The 27499-nt window shown below is 42.7% G+C and overlaps 1 protein-coding gene across 2 annotated transcripts in view; it reads right to left on the reverse strand.

Annotated features, from left to right (window-relative positions):
* Positions 1-4553: 4553 nt before the first annotated feature.
* Positions 4554-27499, reverse strand: part of DPYS (dihydropyrimidinase) — a 76685-nt gene continuing 53739 nt past the window's right edge. Inside the window, exons 8-10 of one of the 2 annotated variants that reach the window (XR_011421334.1) lie at positions 7172-15754; positions 6584-6714; positions 4554-4968 (exon numbers count right to left, since the gene is read on the reverse strand). Coding sequence is in view for 1 of the 2 variants with exons in the window: in XM_003365613.5 (XP_003365661.3) it covers positions 6598-6714; positions 15547-15754 (325 nt within the window). In the remaining variant the exon portion in view is untranslated. The remainder of the gene's footprint in view (positions 4969-6583; positions 6715-7171; positions 15755-27499) is intronic. The other variant, XM_003365613.5, reaches the window with a different exon arrangement.

Raw genomic sequence — 27499 nt, forward strand, 5'->3', positions numbered from 1 at the left:
GTTATTTTACCATGTTAGATTATTGTACAGGCTGCAACACACCCCTGACACACTGCAGACAGCTCCCGAGACAAATGCAGTCCTGACCTCTAAACACAAACAATGATTTGTTGTCGTGTTAATTTTCATTTGTAAATTATTTCTCTCCCCCTTCACCATCGTCATCTGCTTCTTCTATTTCCCATATTAATTCATGGAGCACTTCTCCATGCCACTCACTGTGCATTTGAGGGACAGTGGCAGCCAAAATGAAGGGGTTTGGTTCCGTGTTGCACAAACAGTAGGTATTTAATAAATGATAGATCTACAGGTTTGTTTTTTTTTAACTTGTCCACAGATATTCTCCAAAAAGACAAAAAGAAATCTTAATTAATCTATCTGGGGGCTGGGTGGTAGGCAGATGGGAAAGAAGGCAAAGAGGAGGGTGAAAGCTGGTGTGGGGGAGGGGCAACGAGAAGCGGACAATCTGACCCTCCGCTGGTGGACAGCCAGGGGCTTCACAGCATCATCTCAATCCCTTCAGCTCTGCTGTGCAGAGGAGGTATTGTTCATTATTCCACCTCACCCATGAGAAACTGAGGCTGGGGAAGGTTAGGTATCTTGCTCAAACAGTTGAAATCCAGCTTTTGTGACTTTAAAGCCTGTGACAGGATCTCTCACAGGATGCTGCCTCCTGTACGGAGGGCAGGCAGAGGGCGGAGAAAGCGCTGAGAGAAGAGGATCCTGGCTGTAGCTGGCAGACGCTGACATTGGAACCTGTTGGACCTGCAGGGGACACTTGAGAGCCAGGCTCCGGCCAGCCCCCATGTTTCAGTTTGTGCCCCTACTCAAACTGCTCGAGTGGCACTAGGCCTTCGGCCACCATGCCCACCGACCTCGGAGCTGACTCCAGGCTATGCTCTCGCCCTGTGCTTGCTCTCTCTCCGTCCCTCCAGTCTTGGCTTCCATGCTCCTGTAGCTGCCAAGGGAGCTGGCCCTTCCAAGCCTGGTGAGCTTCCCCACAGAAAGAGAAGAAGAGTCAAGACTTTGGCAGTCTATGTGTAGCACATAGCTTGTTAATTCATCATGTCGCCATCAGCCCAGTAATCCTGGCTGGTGTGAGCTGACCACACAGCATGGGCTTCTCAACCCTCCTGATGCCCTCAGGTATTAGCTAGATAGAGCTATTATCCTCACCTTATAAATGGAGAAACTGAGGCTTAGTAAGACCAATTAAACTGTGAAATGAAAAGGAGCTCAGCTTCATTAGCACTCAGGAAAATGCAAATTAAGACTCCAACAAAATACCTTTTCCATGAATCAGATTAGCAAAATTAATAAATTGGACAATATCTAATACTGGCGATAATGTGGAGCAACGGAAATTCTTACCTTCTGTTATTAAGAGCATACCATCACTTTGGAGAACAATTGGCTCACATCTCAGTACAGGGAGAACACACACACCATAGGACCCGGCAGACCCGCTTCTCCATACTGAAGGCACGCCCCCAGAGAAACCCTCACAGTGTACACACGGAAAAACGCTTACAGCAGCACTGTCTGTGATAGCAAGATGATGGAGACAGCCTGAACATCTCTCAACAGGAAAATGGATAAATAGATTGTAGCATGGTTATACAGTGGAATCCAACGTAGCAACAAAATGGATAACTGGAGCTAGACCTAGCAAAACAAATAACTCCCAAACACGTTGACTGCAAAAAAGCAGGAATCAAAACAAGACATACTTAAAAAACCCGATACATACTGTATAATGCTTTTATGACATTTGACCACACACAAAATAATGCTTGGAGATATGTACACCTATAGCAAAGGTATAAAAGGTGTGCATGGGAATAAAACACCAGTTGCAGGACACTGGTTACCTTGGGGAGAAGGGGACATGAAGGGGGAGAGGAGCACAGGGCACTTCAACTGTACTGGTAAAGTTTTATTTCTTAAACAGGATGATAGGTGTATAGGTGTGATTCTGTTAAATTTTTTTTGCTTTTTATATGTTTTGATAAACTCATAATATATTTTAATTTAAAAAATTGCTCAAGGCCTCACAGCTAGTAAAGAGAAGTTTAGAGCCCACACTTTTTGCTTCCCAGTACATCAGGCTGCCCACTGGAGGGAGCAGACAAAGGGAAGTGAGTATGCAGAAGGAATCCTGCTCATTCCCTCCATTCTTCGTACAGACCTAGAGAACGCAACTGTTTAGTGACAAAGGGACCTTACTTTGTATACCGTGGGAATTCTGAAAACCATGGTGGTAATTATTAATAGCTTGAATCATGCTTTCCCATTGCCTTGTATTATTACTCAAAACTGTGCTTCTGTGCAAATATTTGAGACAAACCCTAATGAAAGCAACACAGGGATCCCCACATTCATTTCAAATCACTTTGTCCATGTAGAATCCTATAGGAATTTCATTTTCCCAAATAGGTCTATCAAAGAGATAATGAATCTGTGCTCTTCATTTAAAGTGCCCTTACACTAAAATACTCCACAGCACTTGTCCCTATTTTGCTTTTCTCTTTTTGCACGTTTAAAAACGTATCCTTTAATAAACGTTGTTTTCTCCATGGAGGTTATTTGGAGAACTCCCAGTTACACACTCGGCACCAACATACGTGGAGTTGGTTGCACCCAGTCATTTCCAGAGAAAGTTCTTAACAGGTCAGAATTTTGACTTGCTTCAGATGCTGCTTGCATCTCCAACCCCTGTGAGACCACGTATTCCTGCATTTAAGCACGAGATCCTACGCTTGATCAGTGGTCATGCAGGGATCATAAAGAAGCTGAGTTACTTCAATGCTGTCATTCCATGTAGCCACTTGGAGTTTTTATTTGTGTTTAAAATTTAAGACACCGCATGTGAACTGCAAAGTGTAATATTTTTGCTGGGAAGTACAAGTTTTACTCATACAAGATATCTTTTACTGAGTTTGAATTTTTTATTTCATTCGTCACTATTTTCTTGAGAGTTCTCATTAACTTTATCTGTATCCATTTAAGAACTTAGCAGGAACTCCTTCACTTCCTCCTTTATTTAAAAATTAATAAACATCTGTTGAATGCCCATCAATTGCCAGTCACTCTGGTAGACGCTGGGGAAACGACAGTGAACCAGACAGGCCCTGCCCTGAATGAGCTTTCAGTTTGCTGGAGGAGGCAGACAAGTGAAGCAGGTAATTATAATGCAATGAGATATGGTGCTGTGATGGGCACATGCTGGGCTCTGCTCTGGAGGAGCATAAGAGAGGGACCTAGTCTTGTTATGTTGGATTTGGGGAAGCCTCTGAGAGGGGATGATATTTAGGCTGAATACTAAAGGATGAATAGGAAGTGGCTGCTAGATAAGAAAGCAATTTAATTATTTCTTTTCAGAGGATTCAGTCATCTTATGATTGAGTTTCTATTATCAACCAAAGTGGAGGAGAAAAATAATAAGATATTTTAAGGTATCTCTTACTTGAGAAAAAAGACCTGTGTTTCTTCTTCAGATGTAGTTCACTGTCCTTTTCTCTGAGTGTTCAAAACAAATTACGAGTGAGTAAACTGGATTCCTACCACCCTTTGTCAAAGGCGCGAAACACCCCTGATCTGAGTAAGTCAGGGGCAGGTGCACCTGCAATGAGAGCATAATTGCCCTGATTTTACTCCACAGTTTCTTTTGTTTTTTTTTTTTTGAGGAAGATTAGCCCTGAGCTAACATCTGCTGCCAATCCTCCTCTTTTTGCTGAGGAAGACTGGCCCTGAGCTAACATCTGTGCCCATCTTTCTCTACTTTATACGTGGGATGCCTCCACAGCATGGCTTGCCAGGTGGTGCCATGTCCACACCCAGGATCTGAACCAGTGAACCCCGGGCCACCAAAGCAGAACATGCACACTTAACTGCTGTACCACCGAGCTGGACCCCACATTTTTCTTTTAAAGGTATACTTTTTGGTGAGGAAGATTGGCCCTGAGCTAACATCTGTTGCCAATCTTCCTCTCTTTTTTTCTCTCCCCAAAGCCCCAGTATGTAGTTGTATATCCTAGTTGTAAGTCCTTCTAGTTCTTCTGTGTGGGATGCCACCACAGCATGGCTTGATGAGCTACGTGTAGGTCTGAGCCCAGCATCCAAACTGGCGAACCCTGGGCCACCGAAGTGGAGCCTACAAACTTAACTGCTATGCCACCAGGCTGGCCCCTTACTCCATGTCTTTAAATCCCTGTTTACCTGGTTACATAGGAGAAGAACTACAATCTCAATCACAGTCCAGATCAGGAAGCGGAGGGAAGGGAAGGTACCACAGCAGCATCTTTCAGCCATGCTGATTCCATTTCATTCCCTCAGACCCTGCGTTCATCAGCGTGATTGGATAATTTGCCCTGGAGTTACTCTAAGGTTGAGCACCCAATTTGATTACATGGGGTTTGCTGAGGGACCTGATTCCCAGGAGCTGCGGAAGCAGATGTCACAAAGGAAATTATGCTTTTGAATCAAAAACCAACCTCCTAGAGTCCCAATCCTACTCGGTGGGAGAAGACACACATAACTCAGATAACAAGATATAAAATGAAGATCTAAATATTTATTAATTACATGATCTAAATGTTTATGAATTACAATAGAATGTAAAATCAGTTAGCTATTTTTAAAGACATGTAGCCCTTAAAAGAAAAGGAAGTGATTTTTAAAAATTCGAAGTAAGAAATCTAGTACATGCCAAGATGACATTTTAAAGTATCATCAATGAATTTTCACACAGCCTTTCCATCACAATAATATTCATTTATATCTTCAATCTTACACAGCAACAAAGTCACAGTGAGAAAGACAGCAATTGCTTCTGAAAGGAAATCAAAGAGGCCTAGAGCGATGATTCTTTCAAAAGGATCTTGGGGAGTTGAAATAAGGTCTGCTTCTCCACGGGCTGACGATATACAGCTGGGATGGGAACAGCAGCATCCTTTTCTCTGATTTTACCTTTGAACACAACAAAAGGAACTCAGCGTTAACATTCTCCCTCACAAAGAGATGCCAAACTCAAGCCTAACCTCCAAGAAATGCTATAATCAAAGTAAACACTTATCCCACTCCTACCAATGCTGTTAATAGCATGTTATAGCATTCAATAGAATTTCTTCCTCTTGCTAATCTTCCTCTGAATTTTTAATACGACCTTCCTGGATTGGAAGAATAATTCCAATAGTCAGGAAATAACAAAAAAGCTGAACCTTTTGGCTCTGTAGCATTGATAAAGACTTAGAACATTCAATAATGAAAGAGAGCAGAGCACGGAATACATAGGGCCTCATTTTTCAAGTCACGGGGTTTATGCAGGGAAGCACAGGTTATCACAATGTGAAAATGGGCAGTGCCTTACTGGGTATGTATAAAACTAGTCTTCTGACAAACAGCATCCCTAAGGAACACAAACACTTATCCCCATCCACCAAGTCAAGTCAACCTCTTGTATGAATCTTTTGCAGATTGCTATGTGTGGAAACATCCAAAAACATACCACAATTTTTTTTTAAATTTAGAGTCAAAGGAAATTGCAAAACTGGAAAAACATGTAGATTTAATGAAGTCATGGAAATGATGTTAGAAAGATGCTTAAGTCACAGCAAAGCCTCTGCCACGTAGGCATCTGGACAAGAAAACAACTGAAAGAAAAAGAAAACTGACAAGGATGATGTTAATAGCTGCTTCAAAAAAGAAAGATCTGAATGTCAAAAGACTAAGAGAAAACTGATAAAGCACTCACATATTTTTTCAAAAATGATCATGTCTTGGAGCCAGCCCTGTGCAGTAGTGGTTAAGTTTGGCACATTCCACTTTGGCTGCCCAGGTCACGCGTTCGGATCCCAGGCACGAACCTATACCACTCATCAGCCAAACTGAGGCAGTGGCTCATATATAAAGCAGAGGAGGATTGGCACAGATGTTAGCTCAGAGCTAATCTTCCTTAAAAAAAGAGGAAGATTGGCAACAGATGTTAGCTCAGGGCTAATCTTCCTCAGGGGAAAAAAATCATCATATCTATAATACTATTCCAAAAATTAAGTGTGAAAGAAAGTACATCAAATACTATCAAATAATTTTCTTGAAACATTATACCCCCCAAAGCAAGATTTGGTTCATTTTTTATTCATTCTAAGTTCTAGAAGATAGTTGCATTTACAATACAGAGATTTGTTTTCCCAGATGAAGACTTAATCAGTTTATAAACTTTGACCATGAGATCATACTCTCTGTTTTAAGTAGAGCCAACTTTCCTCCATCACAGGCCCCTCTGTATGTTCCCAGCCTACTTGTCTCTTGCTCAGATTTGATTCTTCAAGGCTCTGCTGACTGTTTCCTGACATCTCAGAGAATAAATCTCCAGCCAGCCCGAAGCCGTCCTCAATCTGGAGGCTCAGCTAAGTGTCCTGAGTCAGGAGGTCTTTTATCAGTGTTCCCTTGGATAAACTGTCCTTGAGTCTTATGTCACTTTGAAGCCTTTGACCTTGACCTTGGACTCTTCAAATGCTTCTGAAGAGAGGCTAATATCGTATGTGGTCATGCACGAATCCTTTCTTTGCCCACCGTCCCTTACCAACAGCCCCCAGCTCAGGGGTGGGCCTGCTTCCCGGTCCCCGCTGCGGAGTCTTCTTCTGTCCCTCTGGCTTTGAGTGTGACAACTTCTCCCTTATAGGGTTCACGCTCCACGGGGGTAGGTGTGCAAGTCTGAAAAAGAACATTGCATTTCTCTTTTGTGGATTATCGACTTCTTACATTCAAAGCTAAGTGAAGCTCCCTTAATGAATTGTGAGAGCAAAAAAGAATCTTGTGGATTTATCATGTGCCTCCCACCCCCTTGCCCTTTCACAGAAATTCCTGGGAACCTTGGGTACCTGCGTTGCCCTACTCTTTGCTGGTGTTAATCCGCACCAGGCAGAGGCCCCGTGAACACTTTCCAATGATCTTTCTTCCACTGCAACTTACCCTGGGGCCTCTGCCATATCCTCCCACCATTCTGAGTTCTATTACCATCTTACAGTCCTTTCAAACGTTCTACTTTTTCTTCTAATTTAATCCTAGAAGTCTGGATCCCTAGACTGCTTTGCTGTACCTCTCCTAAGACTCTCAGCATTTGGGTTCAGATTCGAGCAACTTGTGTGTGCTTTCCCTCATTTCCTATTACCTTGGTGCGTAAGTGCGTAACAGGCCTCCGCAGAATCTCACGTCTTGAACTACACCTCTTGGGCAGCCGACTGTGCAGCAGAACCCTCAGCTGGATTCAGCTCGAGTTAATTCAGTGCTTGAGCAGAGATTTGAAATCTGGACTTTATAAACGAAGGGATTCACAAGCAGTAACTAAATCATACTGCTTGTAAACGTGGACACAAATTCACTGACAAGTCAAGACGCAGCAAACCACAGTGATCACGTTGCCCGGGCACATTACTGAACAGTGTGCTTTAGTTCCCTCAGCTGTCAGCAGGGGACAATGACAGCACCTACTTTATAGGTGGTTGGGAGGATTAAATGTTGAGAGGATTAAATAAAGTAAAGCATTTAGAATAATGCCTAGCATATAATAAACTCAACAAATACATATATGTGTGCATGTCTATAAACACACACACGGACAAATAATAACATTTATCTTACCTGGACCACCAAAACTAATATAGTGCAGTGATCAACAATGTGGGCTTTGGAGTAAGACAGATCTAAGAGTGAATTCTTGCTCTGCCATTTACTAGTTGTAGGGAACTGGCAAGTTAATAAATCCCTCTGAGCCTACTCACTCATCTATGAAATGGAGGGAATAAAACCCCTCTCCCAGATGCATGAGATCGCCCAGATACAAAGCATTTCCTTCCTTCACTCGAGAGACATTTATTGAGCACACGCAGCCCCAGATGTTTTGTCAAGCAGAGAAGACAAAGCAACCCACAAGGCAGAGAGCGTCCCTACAGCTGTGGGACTTGAAGCACGGTGTCGGGCACATGCTGAGCACTCAGTCAGTGGGAGGATCTTGCCCTCTGCTCGCCAGTCCAGCCTCTGTCCACCTTCTGTGTCTGCTTAGATGCTTTGCTGGACTTCCATTTTGGCTCACTACCGACTCAGTCCTTTTCTTCACCCTGGATCCTGTCATCATCTTGAGGAACATCGATACCGGGAAATAAAGTACTAGCCTCCCATTTCTGCCACCTAGCCCCGGACATTGTGGTCACCGGGAGCCTACCCACATCTGAAACTTTAAACTCATTAAAAGCCCCACTCTCTGACCACATCCTCCCTTTCAGGTCTTTGGTCTCTGTGTTTTTCCCTCTCCTGGTTTACTTTCCAAGCCTCAGGCTGTATGATATTTTGCTTAAACCTAGGGTGACCACATAATTTATCATCCAAACTGGAAGGCTTCTGAGAGTGTAAAGGGTACTAAACATCATTAACAGGTATAATCCAGGACTGGGCAGGCAAGCAAACCAGGATTTATTTCCACCTTCCTTCAACCCCTCTCTTGCCTGCAATCTAAAGGGTCTTGCCTTCTTCTCTTTTCCTTTTGGCATTTACATTCAGGAAAACCCATGGCATATTTCAGTTCAGTCATCAGCCTTTTCCACTGCCAAGAGCCCCTGGGGAAAGCGATGTAAGTGGGCAGATCTTTGTGTCACCTGCCTTGTGCCGTGTGTCCCTCATCAGCTCCCACTCTGTCTCCCTCTGCCTCCAACAGTTCCTTTGAAACTTTAGTGCTTGTAGTTTTCAGCTGTTACTTTGCTGTCTCTCCTAGATTCCTTCCTGGGAACTGATGGCCAACAACAATGATTTAGGCAGGGCCATCAAGCCGGGGCCCCATCCTCAGGGCTGGGCTTGCTCCCCAAGCTGGTTGGTCCCTCGGAAGATCCCTCCTTGAGCTCAGGTTCAGGCTCAGGGACTGCAGTACATGACTCAAACCAGGCGTGTCAGCGTCCTCCCTAGATCTTTCTGCTAGGGCCATGCCTTTGCATGCTGGCACACCTACCCTCCTTTTGGCCTAAATATCTCTGATTTATCCTTTATAACTCAGCCCAGGCAATCCTGAGTCCAGGAATCTATAGCCCTCCCTGCCACATCCACATCTTGCTTACCACAATTTTCTGGAATTATCTGTTTTCTTGTCTCTCCTCCAGCAGACTTGGGGCCAGTTCACTGCTGTTTCTCCATAACGAGAACTCAATAAGGAGCTGACCAATTCCTACCAAGAGTGGAAGGGTGTGAAGGGAGGAGATCCACAGCTGAGCTTTCTTTCCTCTTTGTGTGGGTTGTTCTGGCCTGGGCTGCCTCAGTTTCCCTCATACTCCTTAGTTGTGCTTCACCATTTATCTGTTCTCCAGACTGCACTTTCTCTCTGGCCGGCGGCCTTCCATGGGCAGGTCTAGCTCACCTGGAGGTCTAAGAACTCCTTTCTGGCTGCCCGGTCACCGCACTAGCAACTCCACAAGGCACCTCTTAGCCTGGTTGGTCACTCTGGTCACACTGACCTCCACATAGCACTGACCTGACCAGCCAGTTCTCATCTGCACACGGTCTCCTTCTTTAGCTCCTCTGGGCCCCGCGTGGGCAGCGACAGGTTTCCGCCAGAATGGCCATGGGATAGTAATCACTCCTGCCCACGCCTCCACCTCAGAAACAAACCAACCCTCTCTGAGGAGGCTTTGCTGTCCCATCCTTCACAGTCTTCCCCATTGATAGACAAGTTGACAAGAATCAAAGACAAGTTGAGCTCCAGTTGCAAGCCTCCCAGTAATTTTAACCTTTTCATATCTTCTAGTGTCCCGAGAACACACCTTCAGAAGGCTGATCTGGGTTGAGGCAACAGTGGCTGCAACACCCAGGCAAGGCTCATCAGAATTAGAGGACCACGCCCACCCCCAACAGCAGTTTTCTTTCCATCTTGATGGCATTACCACCAACAGAATGGCTGGAGGGTAAAGTGTATGAGAGGCTATGCTAAGAAATGTAGAAAACAGAGACAGCACTGGGCCCACAGGGCGCGGGTGGTTTACTTTCATAGACGAAAGTTCAATGTGAGTTCACAGTGCTTAATGACAATTGCCATTGCGATGAGTTAGCAGAAAGACAAAAATGAGAGTTATATCACAATATGCAGTGCTATGAATAAATATTAATTACAATCATCATTAAACATGCATAATTGCAGGAATGGTTTTTGGTTAGCTGATCAGAGGAAAGGGGAAGCTTTAAATTGATGCAAAATTTAACTGTTATGTCTGCAGAGAGTTGAGCGCTGGGATGCTAGACATTCTGAGACCAGCAAAACCAATGGAGAATACTGGATCCCAAAGGAGTTACTGATACCACACAGCTCATGAGGGCTAAAATACTAAAATAGCAATAAAGACAACAGAACTTCCAAATGCCAAAGAGCAGACATTGGCCCAACACCAAACAGTCCTGAGCAGCGACTCCCTAGAATGACAGCCACACCTGGCTGGTGAACTTGAATGTATACTGAGCACTCGGTGCACGTTGAGCTAAGCTCTCCTGGAAACTGTGTGTCACTAGAACATGAGTAACCACTAGGTTTAATAAAGGGGCTCTATAACAGGGAAAACTTACATTTTGATAATGTTTTACGATCTACCAAATATTTCCATTTGATCCTCGAAATACCCTGTGAGCTATTTCTCAGACAATGGACAAAGCTGGGCCCTCTCATTTCAGGTCTGGCTCCTCTGGGAAGCTTGCCAGTCTGAGGGTAACTGAGCCCTGTGCACAGGAGGGGACCCTCGAGGGGTGATATCCTCAGGATGGGGGCAGGTGGCTATGTGCTTGAGTAGGGATTAAACTTTATGACTAGTATACTGCAGCGGTAGAGGTTAAAGGCACTGGCTTTGGGTTTGAGTTTTGATGCTGCCACTTAGTAACTATGTGACTTCTCTAACCCTCAACTTCTTAATCTGTAAGATAAGGATACCACTACTTACCTAGGGGGTTGTTGTAAGGATTAAACTATGTCTGGCATATAATTGGTCATCAATAAATATTTACTGAATGAATGTTGAATGTTTAGCTAAAACAGGAAAAGAGTATTTAGAAAGTCCCTATATGCAGTGTTATGTTGTGTAAATATTGACAACCAAGCTCTACCTTCCCTTTTTCTCACCACCTCTAAAGCCTTAATTTTTAGCACTTGTTTATTTCCATGCTGTAAATACTCCCACCATGGCTGATTTCAAGCTACTAAAGCGACATCACTGAATGAGGAGCTGGGAAGAGATACACACAAGTGTCTCTCAGGAGCCAAAATGAGCTGGCTCCAACATATGTACCACTTTTTGTAATTATTAGAAATCAATCTGAGAAAATTATAGCAGTTGATGCCATGTCTTAAACTATTTTCTCTGAGTTACCACATTGAGAAAGACGTTGACAAAGTGTAATTTCAGAAATGGAGAACACCCATTTCAAGGACTAGATCAGCCATCCACTCAGTTTCACCTTATCCAAAAGGGAAATTATGCTTCTAGTTGCAAAGATACAACCCAGTCTAAAAGCTTTGGCAGCAGTATTCTGAAACCATGCATTACTCCATGAAGCTATTCCTGTTTCTCTAGAAAATGCAATGTGACCCTTATTTTCCAGAATAGATTGGGTTGCTTATGACTGAAAAAAAGAGAAAAAGAGATGACTGAAAGAATGTCCGTACTTCCAAATTTTGGTGAAAATTATAACACTCTAAACACATAAAAATTCTAGAAAAAGTAATTCATTTGAGTTTAAAGAGCTATATATATCGGTGAAGAATTAAGAGTACATAGTTGATTTTGTTCTCTCACGATGCTCTTGAACATTTAAGTTGCTCTTACCTTTTTCCTTCCCTCTTTATTTCTCCTTCCGTTCCACAACTTCCCAAAACTCCTTCTCTTCTCCTTCCCAAAACTTTTCCTTAAGAGACTTTTATATAGAATTGAAATATGTATTTTATTATGTTATATTTAGCAAATAAAGTTTGACGTTTCATCTTCTTAAATTTTTTTCCCTTGAGGATTAGCTGCTTAAATATTAAAATTAATACAGTAACAATTCCCCAAAGCTGTCAAATTGGATAAAAATGTCATTTCTTTCCTCCAAAATTCCTCACAGCTGCATGGCATGATGCTGATAAGTTTTATTAAATAACAAGATCATGGACAAGAATCAAGCTCACAGATGAGCCCACTATATGAGTAGGGGGTAATCTTCTGAGTAAATTGACTGAAATTTCTTTCTATGTCCTAGGAAACTATAGTATTCACTCCTTCTATTTGCAGTTTGTTTACTTATCAAATATCTACTATGTTCCAAGCACTGGGCATAAAAATATGAGATACTGTCCTCAAGGAAATAACACTCTAGCCGGGAGACCAGCTGAGTTCTGGAGCTGACAAACGCTGATGTGTCTCCACAATCAGAGCTCTCAGAGTCCAGGATGGTCAGTGATTAATTCTCTTGGGAAGGATAACAAGAAATGGTAAGGGCCACTTCTGCTTGCCTTCCAACTCTTATCACAAAGAAATCTCAGTATTTTAAATAACAACCAAAGCAAGAGCTCTAAAAACCTCATGTGAAATTAAAATCTAGAATTCCTAACAACTCTTTTTCTTAACCTTAGTGTGATCTTTTTTTCTATAAAATTAGCTTTGCTTAATGGAGAGAAAAATATTTGAAGTGTCTCCAGACAATCCCCAAACCTCATTTTACCCATTTTATTTGATACTTTTTCCACATCAACAATTCTCCATGCTTTGAGTTTCACAATCATTTTCTTTTCTTTTCTTGCTCTACAGAGGTCCCATAATACAGTGGGAATCAGAAAGGCCTTATCACAAATTCTGGCTCTTACATTTGCTTATTGCTTAGCCCACGGAAAGTTATTTGATCTTGATGAGACTCAGCTTTCCATGCTGTAAAATGGGGATGATAATATCTCCCACATGGCTTGTTGTGTAGATTAAGTAAAATAATGAATATAAACCACCTAGTACAGTGCCAGACAGATAGTAAGCACTCAGAACAACATGTGATAGTAATGTTAACAACTATTACTTAGTTATTGCAAAAACAATAATGCACTAGAATGCCTAAAAGGGTGATGATATCAGAAGAAAATACTAAGAAATTAAAATAACTCACAAAATTGATCGTGAACTCTTAAAAACAGACGTTGACATTAATTTTGCCAACAAAACATAAAACAGTTTGAAAAAGGAGACCTGATGAAGCCAGTCATTTGGTGATCTCTGCTGCCTCAAACATTTTTCCCACAAGAAGGAGAGTGAGGCAAAGTCACTCATTTAAATACAGTCTATCAAGTGTTTCCTGTTAGTCTAGTGTCCCTACTGGTGAGCACCTGGAACTGACTGCCAGGAGCCGCCCTGCCTTGGATCCACTTCAAGTATCAAATAATCTATCACCCAGTTCTGTTGATTCTACCTTCTCATGATTTCCTACGTCTACCCCTTCCTGTTCATCCCTTGGACATCCCCTGAGTGAACCAGCTACCACAAATGCCTCCAATTCAGATTAATTTTTTTTGAGAGACTATTATTTCCAAACCTAGTGTTGAGTAATTTATCACCCATTAACTCATTTAACTCAATCTTTATGGCATACAGTAGCATTTATTGCTTTAAGTATATAGTTTTTGGAGTCAGATAATCAGAGTTTATGCTTTGGTCCTGCCATATACTAGCTGTGTGACTTGGATAGGTTTCTTAATTTTTTGAAGCTTCAGTTTTCTAATCTTTAAAAGGAAGAAAATAATACTTCCCTCCCTCATAGGCTTGTCACAGTGTCAGAACCCTTAGCAGCAGGCCTTGCATTCAGTAAGCAGTCAGTCAATGTTAGTATTGTTATTATCTATCGCACAAATGTTTTGAAACACCTAGGATTCTCACAGTCACTACCTACTTGTCACCTGTCGGTGTCAACACATACAAATTACCCTCAGCAAAATAAACTGTAGCCTTAAACAGTCTGACTGAAATACAGTATATAAAGAATTATAGCATCCTGAGAATTTAAAGCATTCTAGAGCGCTTGTTTACTTAATCAAAGCTTTAGGAAGTGTTAAAAAAAAAATGGATGAATCTTGTGTAATGGACTCGGACTCCACAGTAAAAATTTTTCACAAGACGTTAGAGGAGAAATGAAACAGACTACAAGACCCAAAGGAAATGAATCAAAAAATAGCCAGAGAACTTTGGAAAGACAGAAGTATATTTTAGAGTGGAAAGAAGATGAAGAAGCTTTAGAACTAATCCAAGGGTTGCCAACTCTAACGTCTACACGGCCAGGCGAGGAGCATTTACGAGTGAAGCCTGCTGGGCTGAAAATCAGAAAGGCAGTCTCTGCAGGGCTCCCATCCAGCTCGGGCCTCCTCTCCCCATGCGGTATTGAGAGCACAGGGTGCCTCCCCTTACCCCCAAATCTAGCAATTTAGATGGTTTTAGTCTCAAATTTTCCAAAATGTTAGCATATTTAGTGAAGCGAATTTTTAAGACACTATGTGAACTGAACCAACATGTGAAAGCCCAAAATATATTAAAAGCAAATATCTCTTTTATAATAACAGAGTTATTGCAAAGACTTGGAGGAACTCTATTATAGATTTGGTCATCAAAAGAGAAAAGCAAAGAGAACTAACATTTATTGACCTCCTACTATGTACCCTCATTTTAAAATCTCATTTGAGTCTTAAAATTTGTTAAGGAGGAAACGTTGCTGTCATTTCCTAGATGAGGCAACCCCGGCCAAGGATGAGAGAGAAACTTGCTCTTGGCCACACAGCTAGGAAATGTGAGGCAAGGCAGAATTCATATTTAGATCTGCATGACCCCAAAACTCCAGCATTCCTCTGCCCGTCATTAGAATGCGCCTTGAGACGTTCAACCACAGGGAGCGTGATGGAGGGTTGCTGAGCTTGAACTTCATCCCTTTGTTTGCACGAAGGCCACGCCTTCCGCTGCTGCTCCCAGCCAATGACAGCACGCCATGTCGCTGGTTGACAGGAGACTAGGCTCCAGGGCGGCCCAAGGCCTTGCTCAACCTATCTTAGACACTAGGCAATCTAGGATGCTTCCACCCGTTTTCTCTCCCTCTCTCCTTTCACAGGGGTCAGACCTGAATGGCACTCGGACGGCTCTCCCAGCTTTTCCCGGCTCCCTCCTATTTTCTCTCCCAAGTGTTTCCCCTAATAAAAAGGTCGCACTTTTGTCCATCTGGGTGACTGCTTCTCAGAGGACCCTGACTAACCCAGTTGCCAAAGGCCCCAGAGCCCCTGAACTTGACTGGGAAAACCTGACTTGGTTCTTCAGGAAACCCTGAATAGACACCAATTTTCCAGGGAAAATGCATCCATCCAATAATGATTCTTTCTTTGAAAACTGGTATTTGCTGGAACCTCTCCTATCAAGTCTGACATCCCAGGAACGTGTTAAACCGAGGGTATGTGACAAGAACACCAACCACGTACAGGAGCGAGTGACAGTTGAGCCTGTGGTAACAGCCCAGTTCGCTACAACTCACCTGGTCCCTCTGCTGGATCCGTTTGTAAATATATTCAGCAAACGGTTTGCGCGGAATAAATCTCCCATCTCCCGCCGCGACGTTGAAAACTCCAGCTTCATATACCACTTTGCCTCGGGAAATAGTCACGAGGGGCACTCCATGGCAAACCATGCCCTCAAAGATGTTGAAGTTAACAGCCTGATGATGAGTTTTTGCCGAAATAGTCCTGTTTGTAAAAACAAAGAAGTTCCAGATCATCGTCAGCTCATCTGACAAATATAAAATATTCAAAGAATGGCTTAGAAGAAAATTTAGCAACTCTATTAAGCCATAGCTTCATCACTGGAACAAGTGACTTTAAGAATAGAACATAGCGTTAACATTTCATTACAAAGTAATTACATTTTCTGAGAGAAAAACGCAATAGATCACTCTTTCCCATGATTAATGAGGATGGAGTGGGTGGAAGGAGGCCATTGTCTCTCACGCTTAGATTTTTAAATTATTTTTTATTTATCGGTTTAAAGAACAAGATATTAACTATAAAACGCTTTCAACACAGATGAGTCTGATGAACACGCTGATCCAATACTCAGCCCTACAGAATTTTTTTTTTTTTTTGAGGAAGATTAGCCCTGAGCTAACTACTGCCAATCCTCCTCTTTTTGCTGAGGAAGACTGGCCCTGAGCTAACATCCGTGCCCATCTTCCTCTACTTTATACGTAGGACGCCTGCCACAGCATGGTGTGCCAAGCAGTGCCATGTCCACACCTGGGATCCCCACAAGCGAACCCCAGGCTGCCGAGAAGTGGAACTTGCGAACTTAACCACTGCGCCACCCGGCCAGCCCAAGCCCTGCAGAATTTTAACTTTTCGCAGCTGCCAGAGAGGCTTCCTCAATACCTCTCCCCAGTGCCATTCCCGTCCCTCCCTTCCCAGAGGGGATGGCTAATTGATGGTTATCAAGTTGAATTTGATCAATTATCAAGGAAAATTATATCTTGAATTTTTTTCCCTTGTCTGCAGCAAAACCGGAAATTCAAAGATAATACAAATAACAAAATAAGCTAGAACTTAATCTCTTAGCATATTCTATGTCATGCATTTGCATATTCACCCTCACTCTCAGTAGTTTATTAATACTTTCAATCTTATGCAATATGATTGATGAATTCCAGGCTGGATATTTGGAAATGTTGGATGTCTCTTTTCCCTAAATGTTATTAAATGGTAAAGGTGGGGGAATCTGGCGGCAGTGAAAAATATGGGAATAATCTGAGTTCTGGTAGAAGTTTCTACAAACCCTCTCAGGAATAGACTGAAGGGAAGTACTTTGCTAAAAACCCCAAGGCTGTGTCAGAGAAGAGTAGACGAAAGCTCTACGAGCCCTAATCCAGAACGGCACTGCTAAGAGACCCCCAGCTTTTGTGTGCTGCAGTCCTAGAAATGGTGGCCTGCTCCTGGGCTCCAGGATCCTACGCCCAACTACCTACCCAACCTCCTAACGTTCCCAAGTAGAATTCTTGGCTTTCAGTGCCTGCCACAACCCATCCACTCGAGTTTGCTCTTCCCTTGAGTTTCTCATCTCAATAAATGACCCCACCATCCACCCTTCCTCACCCCTCAAACCATCATCAAGCCTGTTGGTTCTACCTCCAAAAAGGAAATCCCAAACCTGCCACTTCTCTCCCTCCCCATTGCTCCACACCTCCATCATCTCTCATCTGGTTGACCAGAACGCCTCTGACTGGCCTCTTTGTTCCCACTCTTACCCTCCTATACTCCTCACTACTCTCTGCAAAGCTGCTCAAATGATCTTTTAAAAGTAAAAATCAGATCATGTCACTTTCCTGTTTGAAACTCTCTCTGGCTCCAGTCTGTCCCCCAAGAGTCAAATAACTGTACAAAGGCACAGATGATAATAATAATAAAAAATAATGCACTCCCCAAGAGGAACATCAGTACAGAAAAGAAAAAGGACAGCCTCTTGCATGTCAGGTAATACTTTATAAATCAATTTCATCAAATAACACCTCCTCAAGGTAGAGAGTATTTTCTATACTTTACAGGTAAATAAATTGAGATTTAGCGAGGTTAGGTAAGCTTGTCAAAGGACATATGACTAGTTTAATGAAACTGAGATCTTTTTATATTTTTTTAAATTAACATACAATAAAAGTGACCTTTTTAGTGTATAGTCATGTGGCTTTTGACACGTATAGATTTGTTGTCATCACAACAATCAGGACACAAAACAGTTCCATCACCCCACAAAACTCATACTATCCCTTTGTAGTCACACTGCCCCCACCCATAACTCCTGGAAACCATTGGTCTGTTCTCTATCTCTACAGCTTTGTCTTGTCAAGAATGTTGTACAAATGGAATCAGAGAGCATGTAACCTTTTGAGACTGACTTCTTTCGTTCGGCATAACTATTTTGAGATTTATTCAAGTTGTTTCATGTAGCAATAGTTTGTTCCTTTTTAATTGCTGAGTTGTATTCTGTTGTATGGATGCACCACAAAGTGTCTATCCATTCCCCTCTTCACCTCCTGAATGACATTGGGGTTTTTTCTAGGCTTTGATGATTATGGATAGAGCCATCATAAACATTCACGTACATGTTTTGTGTGAAGGCTTCTGTAGCGTAAATACCTAGGAGTGGAACCGCTGGGTCACATTGCTAGTGTATGCTGCGACAAAAGAGCTTTCAGTGGCCTTAAGAACCAACTTACTGATACAAAGAAAAGTTTAAAAGATCAGGAGCTAGTTCAAATACAATAACAATAATTTCAAAAGGAAGAGAGAAAGATATTGATCAAATAGCAAGTAATGTCACTGAAATAGGAAAATCAATAAAATACTTAAAGGGTCACTAAGTATAGAATGAGTTATGGTGAGTTACGAGTTGATGAAAGATACAAACTCGAAGACAATAAATCTTGGAAACAATGCAGAGGAGCTTCAGACCTTCAGGTTAAAGTGACTTAGACGATCACAATCTCTCTGCAATGTTTCCATGGTCTGGGCTATTGCTTTCCTACACATCACACTTACACTGATGGCGGAAGCTCTTGGGCTTGTACATTGTAGAATGTTACATAAACTTGTCTGGACTGACATATTAGTAAGGCTGCTCTATGGAGAAAGTAAAATGCAGAAACATTCATGCTGAAATGGTTATGGAAGTACAAGATTGGGAGGCAAAAGAGGAAAACCTTAAATCATAAAACTCTATTTTTTCTAATGGGATGTTAAGAGTTACTGACACTCTTAGGAAAATAATCTAACAGAAGAAAGAAGCTCTGTATGCAAAGATTGTGATTATGATATTGCCTAAACTCTTGAAAAACTGAAGTATAACAATTTTCCAATGACTATTCAGTGAAATATTGGGCATCTATGAAAGACTAGAATTAAGAATATTCTGGGGAAGCAAAGAAAATGATAATTATATAACGTTAAATGGGAAAAAGTTATAGAGAGTATATGCACTATATCTACAAGGAAAATACATATGCATGTGGCCAAATACAAAAGGAAACATACAAAGCGACGTTTTTGTGGGCCAGGAAAACACAAATATGCAAAAAACAAATATGAAAACAAAAGGTCTATGACAGCAAAATATCAAATCAGATTTCTCTGCCTCAGCCAAATAAAGGTCATTACCTTGGCTTTCTCAGCCTTGGGGTTAGCAAAAGAGAGAAGACAATTAGGCAACATCTAAGTGATCCTTAATGCCTTTATAATAAGGCATTATGTAAATGAGGTCAAATTAACACGAAATGTAAATTCTAGGCATTATCACCAGCAGCAAAAAGAATGTGCTTCCACTTTCACATTTGAAGGTGTCTGACAGGGTGTCATTCCTCACGCAATTTCTTCCTTCCAGCCAGAGCTGTAATTCTCCAATTCTTTAGGAGCTTTCACACTTCTGAGTCTTTGCACACTCAGTTCTCTTTACCCCGAACACCCTTCTCATTGCTCATGTCTGCCCCTCTCCCTTCTCTAAGACTCCTCTCAAGAATCCTATTCCCATGTCAATTATATCTCAATAAGGCTGGGAAAAAAAAAGAAAAAAAAAGAATCCTGGTCCCCAGAAGCCGACCCTGACAACCCAGGGCAAAAGTGAGCGTCTTTCCTCTGTGGTTTAGCATTATCTGAATAGACTGTAATGATCTCTTGATAAGTCCCTCTTTTCCCACTTGGTGTAGACTTTGAGACAGAGACCATCCCCACACACAGTAGGTGCTTAATAAATATTTATGAAACGGAAAAAAAAGAATTGCACAATTTTCTTCCTGTCAGTTTTATTTCCTGCCTCCACTGTCCTCTGGGACTTGACTGTGTTTTGGAAACAGAATACCGAATTAAATGGGATGTAAACATCCAATCCCAAAGTTCTGTGTGTACTTAACATTTCTGGCGAGCTGTCCAAGCTCATTAGTAATAAATAAATAGACAAAATAAAATTGTTATAGTTATCATTCTCAGTTGCAGCTTATCAAGTTATACGAAACACCGGCTCATCAATACCTAGCAACACTTAGCAATACCACTATTATCAACACTAATAAGTATGAAGCTAAGTATTGTTACCCCATGTCCCAGACGATAATGCTGAAATGGAGCTGTGTAAGAGCTTGCCCAGGATTCACACAATCTGTCTGATATTGAATGAACCTCTGAGAGGGCGGATCACTTGCACTTCTTGAGAATACTGGTGTATTGGTAACCCCGCCAGAAGAAGGTTATAAACATTGTGGTACATTTCAATATTTAATTAATGGTTTTAAACAAAAATAGAATGAAATATCATGACAAAATTTATAACATGTATTTAAAATCTATTCATTACTAGTGCAGTATGGGAGGTGGCGGTCGATTAATGGAATGAACACACGTTCACAGTCATGCAAATGTCTTTGTAAGACACCTGTTGTTCCTTTGAACACGCTTCCTCCAAGGCAGAGCCTTCTGTTCCAAGGCAGAAGCCAGGAACGTGCCCTCCCAGCCTCCTTTGCAGCTGGTGCCTAGGCATGTGACCTGAGCTCCTCCAAAACGGTGCCCCAGTGCCAGACTTTTGCAAGGCAAGCTGGTGACTCAGGAAGCAGATGCCACAGGAATCCATGTTGGTGAGGGTGGAGATGGATAATCCTGCTTTTAGGGCCTGCATGACAGAAGTTTAGCAGTGTGATCCAAGCCCGCTGCAGTGAAGCGATCTATGCTGGGCCACCCGTAGAGCTCTCTGCTGCCCCGTGGGAGGCCTGGGCCTTGGTCCTGGCTACAGGCCTCTCAGCCTAGTCCTCTGGCCCTCCTGGAGATTCTCTGAGCCACCAGTGCCTTGAATACATTCCCCATTTGTTTGATTACATAGAGTAGATTTCTGTTGGTTGCAGTTAAGAATCCTGCCTAATATATCTTTTTCTTTCAATACTCGCAGTATATCTCTGAGACTTTCTGAAAAATCTCCTTTTGTGATAATCTCAAAAGTATAAACTTGAGGCCTTTCTTGAGCATGAAGCCTGAGCCCAAGTGCCCTGCAGGCCTAGTCCCTAGGATGGGCCCTGGACAGAGGTGAGGGTTAAGCACCGTCTCTTGACTAGGGCCTTTGTCATTCAGCACACAGGAGTAGACCCATCCTTCTCAGAACTTTATGGAAAAATAATGCAACATCTCCCAGGTTTTCATAAGTTGCTCAGAGGGGCTCCATCTGATGTAGCACAGGTCCGGGTGAGGGCCAAAGTCAGACTCCCATAACCTCTTCTGCAGAGCTGGGGCCTCATGTCATCGGTGAGCAGGTGGTGCTTTGAATGCTGGGAGACCATCTTGGAAGAAAGCAAGAACACACACGCCCAGACTCTGACTAAATGGGAGATTTCAGTCAATGGACTAGCCTCCCTTGTGGTAAGAGTCAGCCACACTGTGAGATACACTGGAGCAGGTGTCGTGGCTCTTTGCAGTGTACCTCAGCTCTTAAGTGTCACACACACATGATCGGATCCTGAGAAATGCAGGGTAGCAAGCACTGTAGTTTTGTCCCTTGGCATTCATTCTCCCTTCCTCTGGTGTCAGCACCCCAATTTTTCTTTAAGAAACTTCTCTCCTACATTGGAGATAATCTGGCAAGACTGTTAGGTGTGGTGCCCTGTTCTTGCCTAACCACAAGATGGGCAATTGCATTCTGTTTCTCAGGAATTTGAATCTTTGGCAGAGTGACAAAAAAAACTTAAAAGTGATTGGAGGGTGCCTTCCTGAACACAGACCAATTCCTGCTGTAGGATGCCCAGAGCTGCCCCGGGCTCTGCCCTTCCAAACCCGAGAGTTGACTGCTCCTTCGGTCTGTGAGCTTCCCATGGCCTTCCCGCAGAGTGTGTTGCTGCATAAGTGAGTGCAAGTGGTACTGTTTGCAGCCAAAGACCCTGACTGATAAAGACCTTGTCCTTTGGAGAGTAACTCCCTTAACGAAGAGCCCAGGGATGCTTCTGAGCAGACTTCAAAAGGTCTGTGATTCAAAAAGAACCTAGAAGCTATTCTCAATCAAATCTGTCTGTAGAACAGATGCAAATATAGGGTGATGGTCTGATTCATTTGTAAGCAAAACCGAAGAGCTGTGAGATTCATTATCAAATGTTTTTCAAATTTAACAATATGCAAGTCAGCCCAGGAGAGTGGCATTCATGAAAAATGCCTTCTCTCTTATTACTGATTGGATGGCTAGGCTGTTGGCCTGTCCAGGTGGTGACAGGAAGGATAGGAATGATTAAAGCCTTTCCATCTGGTGAGTGAGGCTGGAGTTCCCGGACCACTGACTCTTCATTAGCAGTTTCACGGGAAGGGTGTTCTCAGTGGTCATTCAGCCCCAAGGGAATAGCTGCTCTTTGTCAAGCTTGTTTTGAGCTTGTATCAAACAGGCACGTCTCTCTGCAGAGGGGTGTCAAGGTTGTCTTACTGAGTCCCAATTATACACATCTCCAAAGCTCAAGCCGACAGGGAAGCAGAAGCCCTGAAGATAACATTAAGCTATTTTCCAACTTAGTCAATAACTTTGATACCACTCACATCACAGCTGCAGAAAAACATTCTGTCCCTTTGCAAATAGCTTTCTATCAGAGCCACATGCTCTGATAGATGAGAACATCACTGAAGCCAAGCCTGCAGGAGGCTGCAACACCACCCATGTGCATCCAGAGAGAACACTGTGCAGAGGAAGAGAATTCCTTAGAGCAATGTGGGTCTTCCTGACCCCAGAGAAATGACTGGCTTAGGTATTTTGCTATATTTCTCCAACTCAGCCACTTTGTTCATGGCACAGATGGATTCTTACCAGGTTGCCATGAGGACCAAAAACAGCTAACAGAACCACGTCAGGGCTATTAGCGGCATCTTTAAAAATATACCTCATCTCTCTACATTGTGTTTCATGACTCCTTGTATATTCAACATGAAAGAACAATAATCATTCGGTCTTCCCAACAACCCAGTGAGGTGGGTACTATTATAACTCTCACATAATAGATTAGGAAGATGAGACACCAAAAGGTTACTCACACACAAGTTTCAGACCTAGTAAGTTCACATAGCTCAGGTGAGACAAGACACTAGACAATATTGCCCCTTGAAAGTTCTGTGGGAGGCTACCTGGAAAACATTCAGTCAATAAAAACATTCTTCATCCACCAGAAAATAAATGGGAAACATCTTGTTCTATACCTTCTGCTGTTTCTTAGTCTCTCTTCTGTTTAGCAGCAAGGAATTTAGGATGCTATTAAAAATTCCTTACACTAAAATTGGTCATTCTCCATGTGATCACGATAGAAGATATTTTTTTGACGTGTGTTCCAATTGTCTATTTCAAACTACCTCTCTTGTCGTTTCTTGGACGTGACAAGTTATATAAATGGGGAGCAAAGCAGCCACATCTCTGGAAATGCAAAATGGCACTCCTTCAAGTACACTGTAATTATTAAGCAAAGTTGCTGCTCGCTGCACCCATCAATCTTCCACCCTCTATTCAGACTTCTACACCTGCCTTCCACAGAAGAGAAAATGGGAATTGCTTCAGCCACGTTATTAAATCTAAATTGGACAATAACTTGGAACTCTATCGGTCCTAAATCGATGACAATACATTTAATGCAGGTTCATAAAAATGCTGCCCAAACATTGACTTAAAGAAATAAACAGATGAGGTAACCCTGCTATTTTGTCCTTGGAGCTACATCATATAGGTCATGGATGGTGGCGTAGACCATGGTTGGATAAACTAGATTTAGACACTAGAAAGTTGACCTTGAAAGTAGGTACCACATCCTTCACCTCTGTGCCTCACACAGCACAGAGCAAATAGAAGGCATTTTATATACATATTTATCTGAAACTAAGTTACTAGCAAATTTCTGGATTACTGCTTAACATAAATATTGCATGTTCTATACACTTGTTTTCAGAAAGTGGGGAACTAAAAATAATTTAGGGTCTCGAAGGAACAGGAACTGAATGTGAATCAGCAAAAGCTAGCATGATACTAGGATGTATGTCTTATGAATATTAAACAGATGAGTACTTATAGGTGGGGAAGGATTATTAGCTTTCGGGAGGCAAGGCTGTTGGCCTGACATATTGGTAAGAGTCAGAAATCACTTTCTAAGGTCGCATTTGGACTTAGTCTCCTAATAACCTTGTGACCCTTCCTGGGGAGCTGCCTTGTCCTTGACAAGATGACGTTGTTTGACAGACTATCTATGGGTGCAACTTTGGCAGAAAAAGATGTCAGTTTTTTACATAGGAATACACTGGGTAAAATTCATACAATATCCTTCCTAAGAGTTAAGAGTAGGCCAGGTAGTTATTATTACGTTCAGTTCTAATGCCATATTTTAGGAAGAAAAAGGAAGGACGGGAATTTGAAGGGAAGACAGTAGGCTTCTCATCTAAAGGGATGGAAAAGAGAAAGCTGGATAAGAGAAATGTCTGGGGGACTTTTAACTTTACTCCTTTTTTTTTGAAAGGAAGAAGATGACCTATTTTCCCTCCATCCCTACTGAGGGGAATAAAAAGAGGTAGTAAGCATAAACGCTGGCAGAGGAGATGCAGTTTGACACTGGAAAATAACTTCTTGACAACGAGGGAGTGAGGTCTGCCAGTGAAGGAGAAAGGCGAAGTCTGTGTCCAGGTGAGAGAACCATAAACGCGGACTGCTGAAGGATTGTGTGAAATCAGCCGGGATGGGCTGCAGCATCTCGTCAAAAGTCAGAGAGAATTTCTAGCTCTGTGGTTCTCAGAATGGAGGCCTGGCCTCCAGCGTTCCTGAGAAGGTGACGAGGCAAGCATAACGTCGTATGATTCTCTTCTCAAGTCACAACTGAAAGGGCTCTCAGAAACTCCAAAATCATCAAAAATATTTTCTTCTAATAACCATCACAAATACGTATGAACTGCTTGCTCTGTGATGGGCATCAAAGGCATTATCTCCTTTAATCCTCACAGTAAACCTATGATATCAATATTATTATCATCCCTATTTTATGGGTGGAGGTTAAACTCCCTGCGACACAGCTAAGCTAGCATGTGGCATAGCTAGATCTTGAACTTAGGTTTGTGAAGCAAAAAGGTTTCTTCCCTTTCATGATGAAAAACTGCTCATTTTAACCACAGTGCAGGGTCTACAAGCTCTTTTGGAAGTGGCCTGAGACACTCAGTCAATAACTATGCAAAGTGCACAGTATCAGCACCATGTTGATGTATTCTGCCACAGCTGGCAAATTTTACCTAATGCTGACTGCTCAGAACCATTCGTCAGTTTTGAATTGATGAAGCCACTTATGATCCAAGTGTCTAAATGGAATTTCTTTAGATTCTTCTAGACTTGAGTGGCATTCTGTTGTGAATAACAAAGTACCTTTTCCAAGCACTTCTTGATTCACCACCTAACGATTCTGCTATGGAAAAATATGGACCAAGGGCTGTTGAGGCACCCAAGTCTTCCTCAGTGTTATAGTGTGAACTGGAGATCCAAGATGACCACTGGGGCGCTGACCTTGGATATTTAATGAGAGGAGCCTAAACTCTAAATCAGGAGTTGGGAAACTACAGCTTGCAGGTCAACTCCATCCTACAGCTTGTTCTTGTAAATAAAGTTTTACTGGAACACAGCCATGTTTGTTCATTTACATATTATCTATGACTGCTTTTGTACTACAATAAAGCCTAAAATGTTTACTATCTCACCCTTTACAAAAGGAGTTTGCTGACCCCTGCTATAAATGCCTCCAGTGGCAAAAAAAACAAAAAAAACAAAAAAACCCACAAGGCTTTGAGGGGATTGGAAGACCTAAAATCTTGTAAAGGGAGAGAGCCACAAAAAGACAAAATGAAAGACCAAGAGAAAAAAAGAGAGAAAAGGAGCAGAGGTAAAGAAAAACAAAGAAATAATAAAAGAATTCAAAGGAGGACAAGCGATCAAAAAGTTGTGAGGCAGAGGGACACCTGTGACCACCCCAGTAAGTTCCAGGTATGGTCACAGTCCATTAAGCATCTGCTTTATTCCAGGTACTTCCTGGGCACTGCCTCACTTAATCTCTCAACAACCCATATTATTATCTCCACTTAACAGAGGAGGAAACGGAGACTGAGAGAGGTGCAGTAACCTACTGGAGCAGCCCAGTAAGTAAGTGGCAGGGCCAGAAATAAAACACAAGCAGGCTGACCCCCTACTCCATTCTCCTTCCTGCATGCCCCAGCCATCAGTGACCAGCCCCCTGCCCAAAGGACGAAAGCAGTGCGTTCTCCACTCATTGAAAAGGTGACAAGAACACTTGGAATCTTAGTAGTAACTCCCTGCTTTCCATGTGTGCCAGAACTAAACTCCTATTCCAGTCGTGGTGTGCTCTCGCATTCCATTGACCCCCTAAACAGAGGATTTGGGAGGCTCCGTCAAAGTTAGAAGCACAGCCCCAGAGTCTCAATTAGCAATAAAGCGGTATAGTTCCAACTGGACCCGACCCAAAAGGCACCTGCTTCTAGGATGCACTGTCGAGTCCAAGAGGCAGGTGCCGAGGCTAATGCAGTCACTATGACATCGCCTCTGTCCTCCTGGAGCGGGCTCGAGGCTCAGAGTGCAAGGTGGTGATGCTGAAAAGCTGTAGAAATGCAGCTGTGAAACTGACTCAGCTGTGCCACCGAGCATGCCTCAGGGCAAACTCATCCATAATGGAGGGGGGGAAAGGGAACACACCCAAGCAGGGCCTGCTAAGCTATCTGCCACTGCAGACGTGCCGAAACCCACTGGCTGGAGAAAACTGGGTAATCACTGCCAACATCCACTGGGTGCTTAAAGCCCTCAGCACTCTTACAAAGACTTTGCATATATTAATGCCATGATTCTACGTAGCAGCCTTCGATATGGGTATTTTAATCATGCTCATTTGACAGATGAGGAAATTGAGGCAAACCAAGCCACCCAAGTGTACATTGTCAGTAAGTGGAGAGGCCAGATTATGAACCGGGAGGTCTGGATCCAGAGACCAAGTCTCAATTCTGTGCTGTAAGTGCCCCCTCCTTCCTTCCCTGCCCTTTTGGGAAGCTGTAACTTTGCAGTGTTTAAGAGATTGGACACTGGAGTCTACCCAGGCCTGCTCTGAATCCCACCTCTGCCCTGTCCAGCTGCGCGATTTGGGGCAAATGACTAGCCTCTCTGAACCTCAGTGTCTTCATCCTTAAAGTGGATGCCCACAATAGTAATGGCATCTATGCCTCAGAGGACGGAGGGTGGAAGTGAAGCAGCAATCAATTTGTGGCTCAAGTTATCTGCTGGCTCATCACATGGTACAAGGAGCCATGGGGGCTGCATCTGCTCCGCCTTCCCCTGGATCCTCCTTCAGCTGCTGTGACTTCTGGGCCAGGCGTGTGTTTGGCCCCATGACAAAGGTAGATCCTCACACCACAATCACCAAGTGCAGAGGC

Source organism: Equus caballus, chromosome 9 (genome assembly GCF_041296265.1).
Source record: "Equus caballus isolate H_3958 breed thoroughbred chromosome 9, TB-T2T, whole genome shotgun sequence".
Classification (NCBI taxonomy): domain Eukaryota; kingdom Metazoa; phylum Chordata; class Mammalia; order Perissodactyla; family Equidae; genus Equus; species Equus caballus.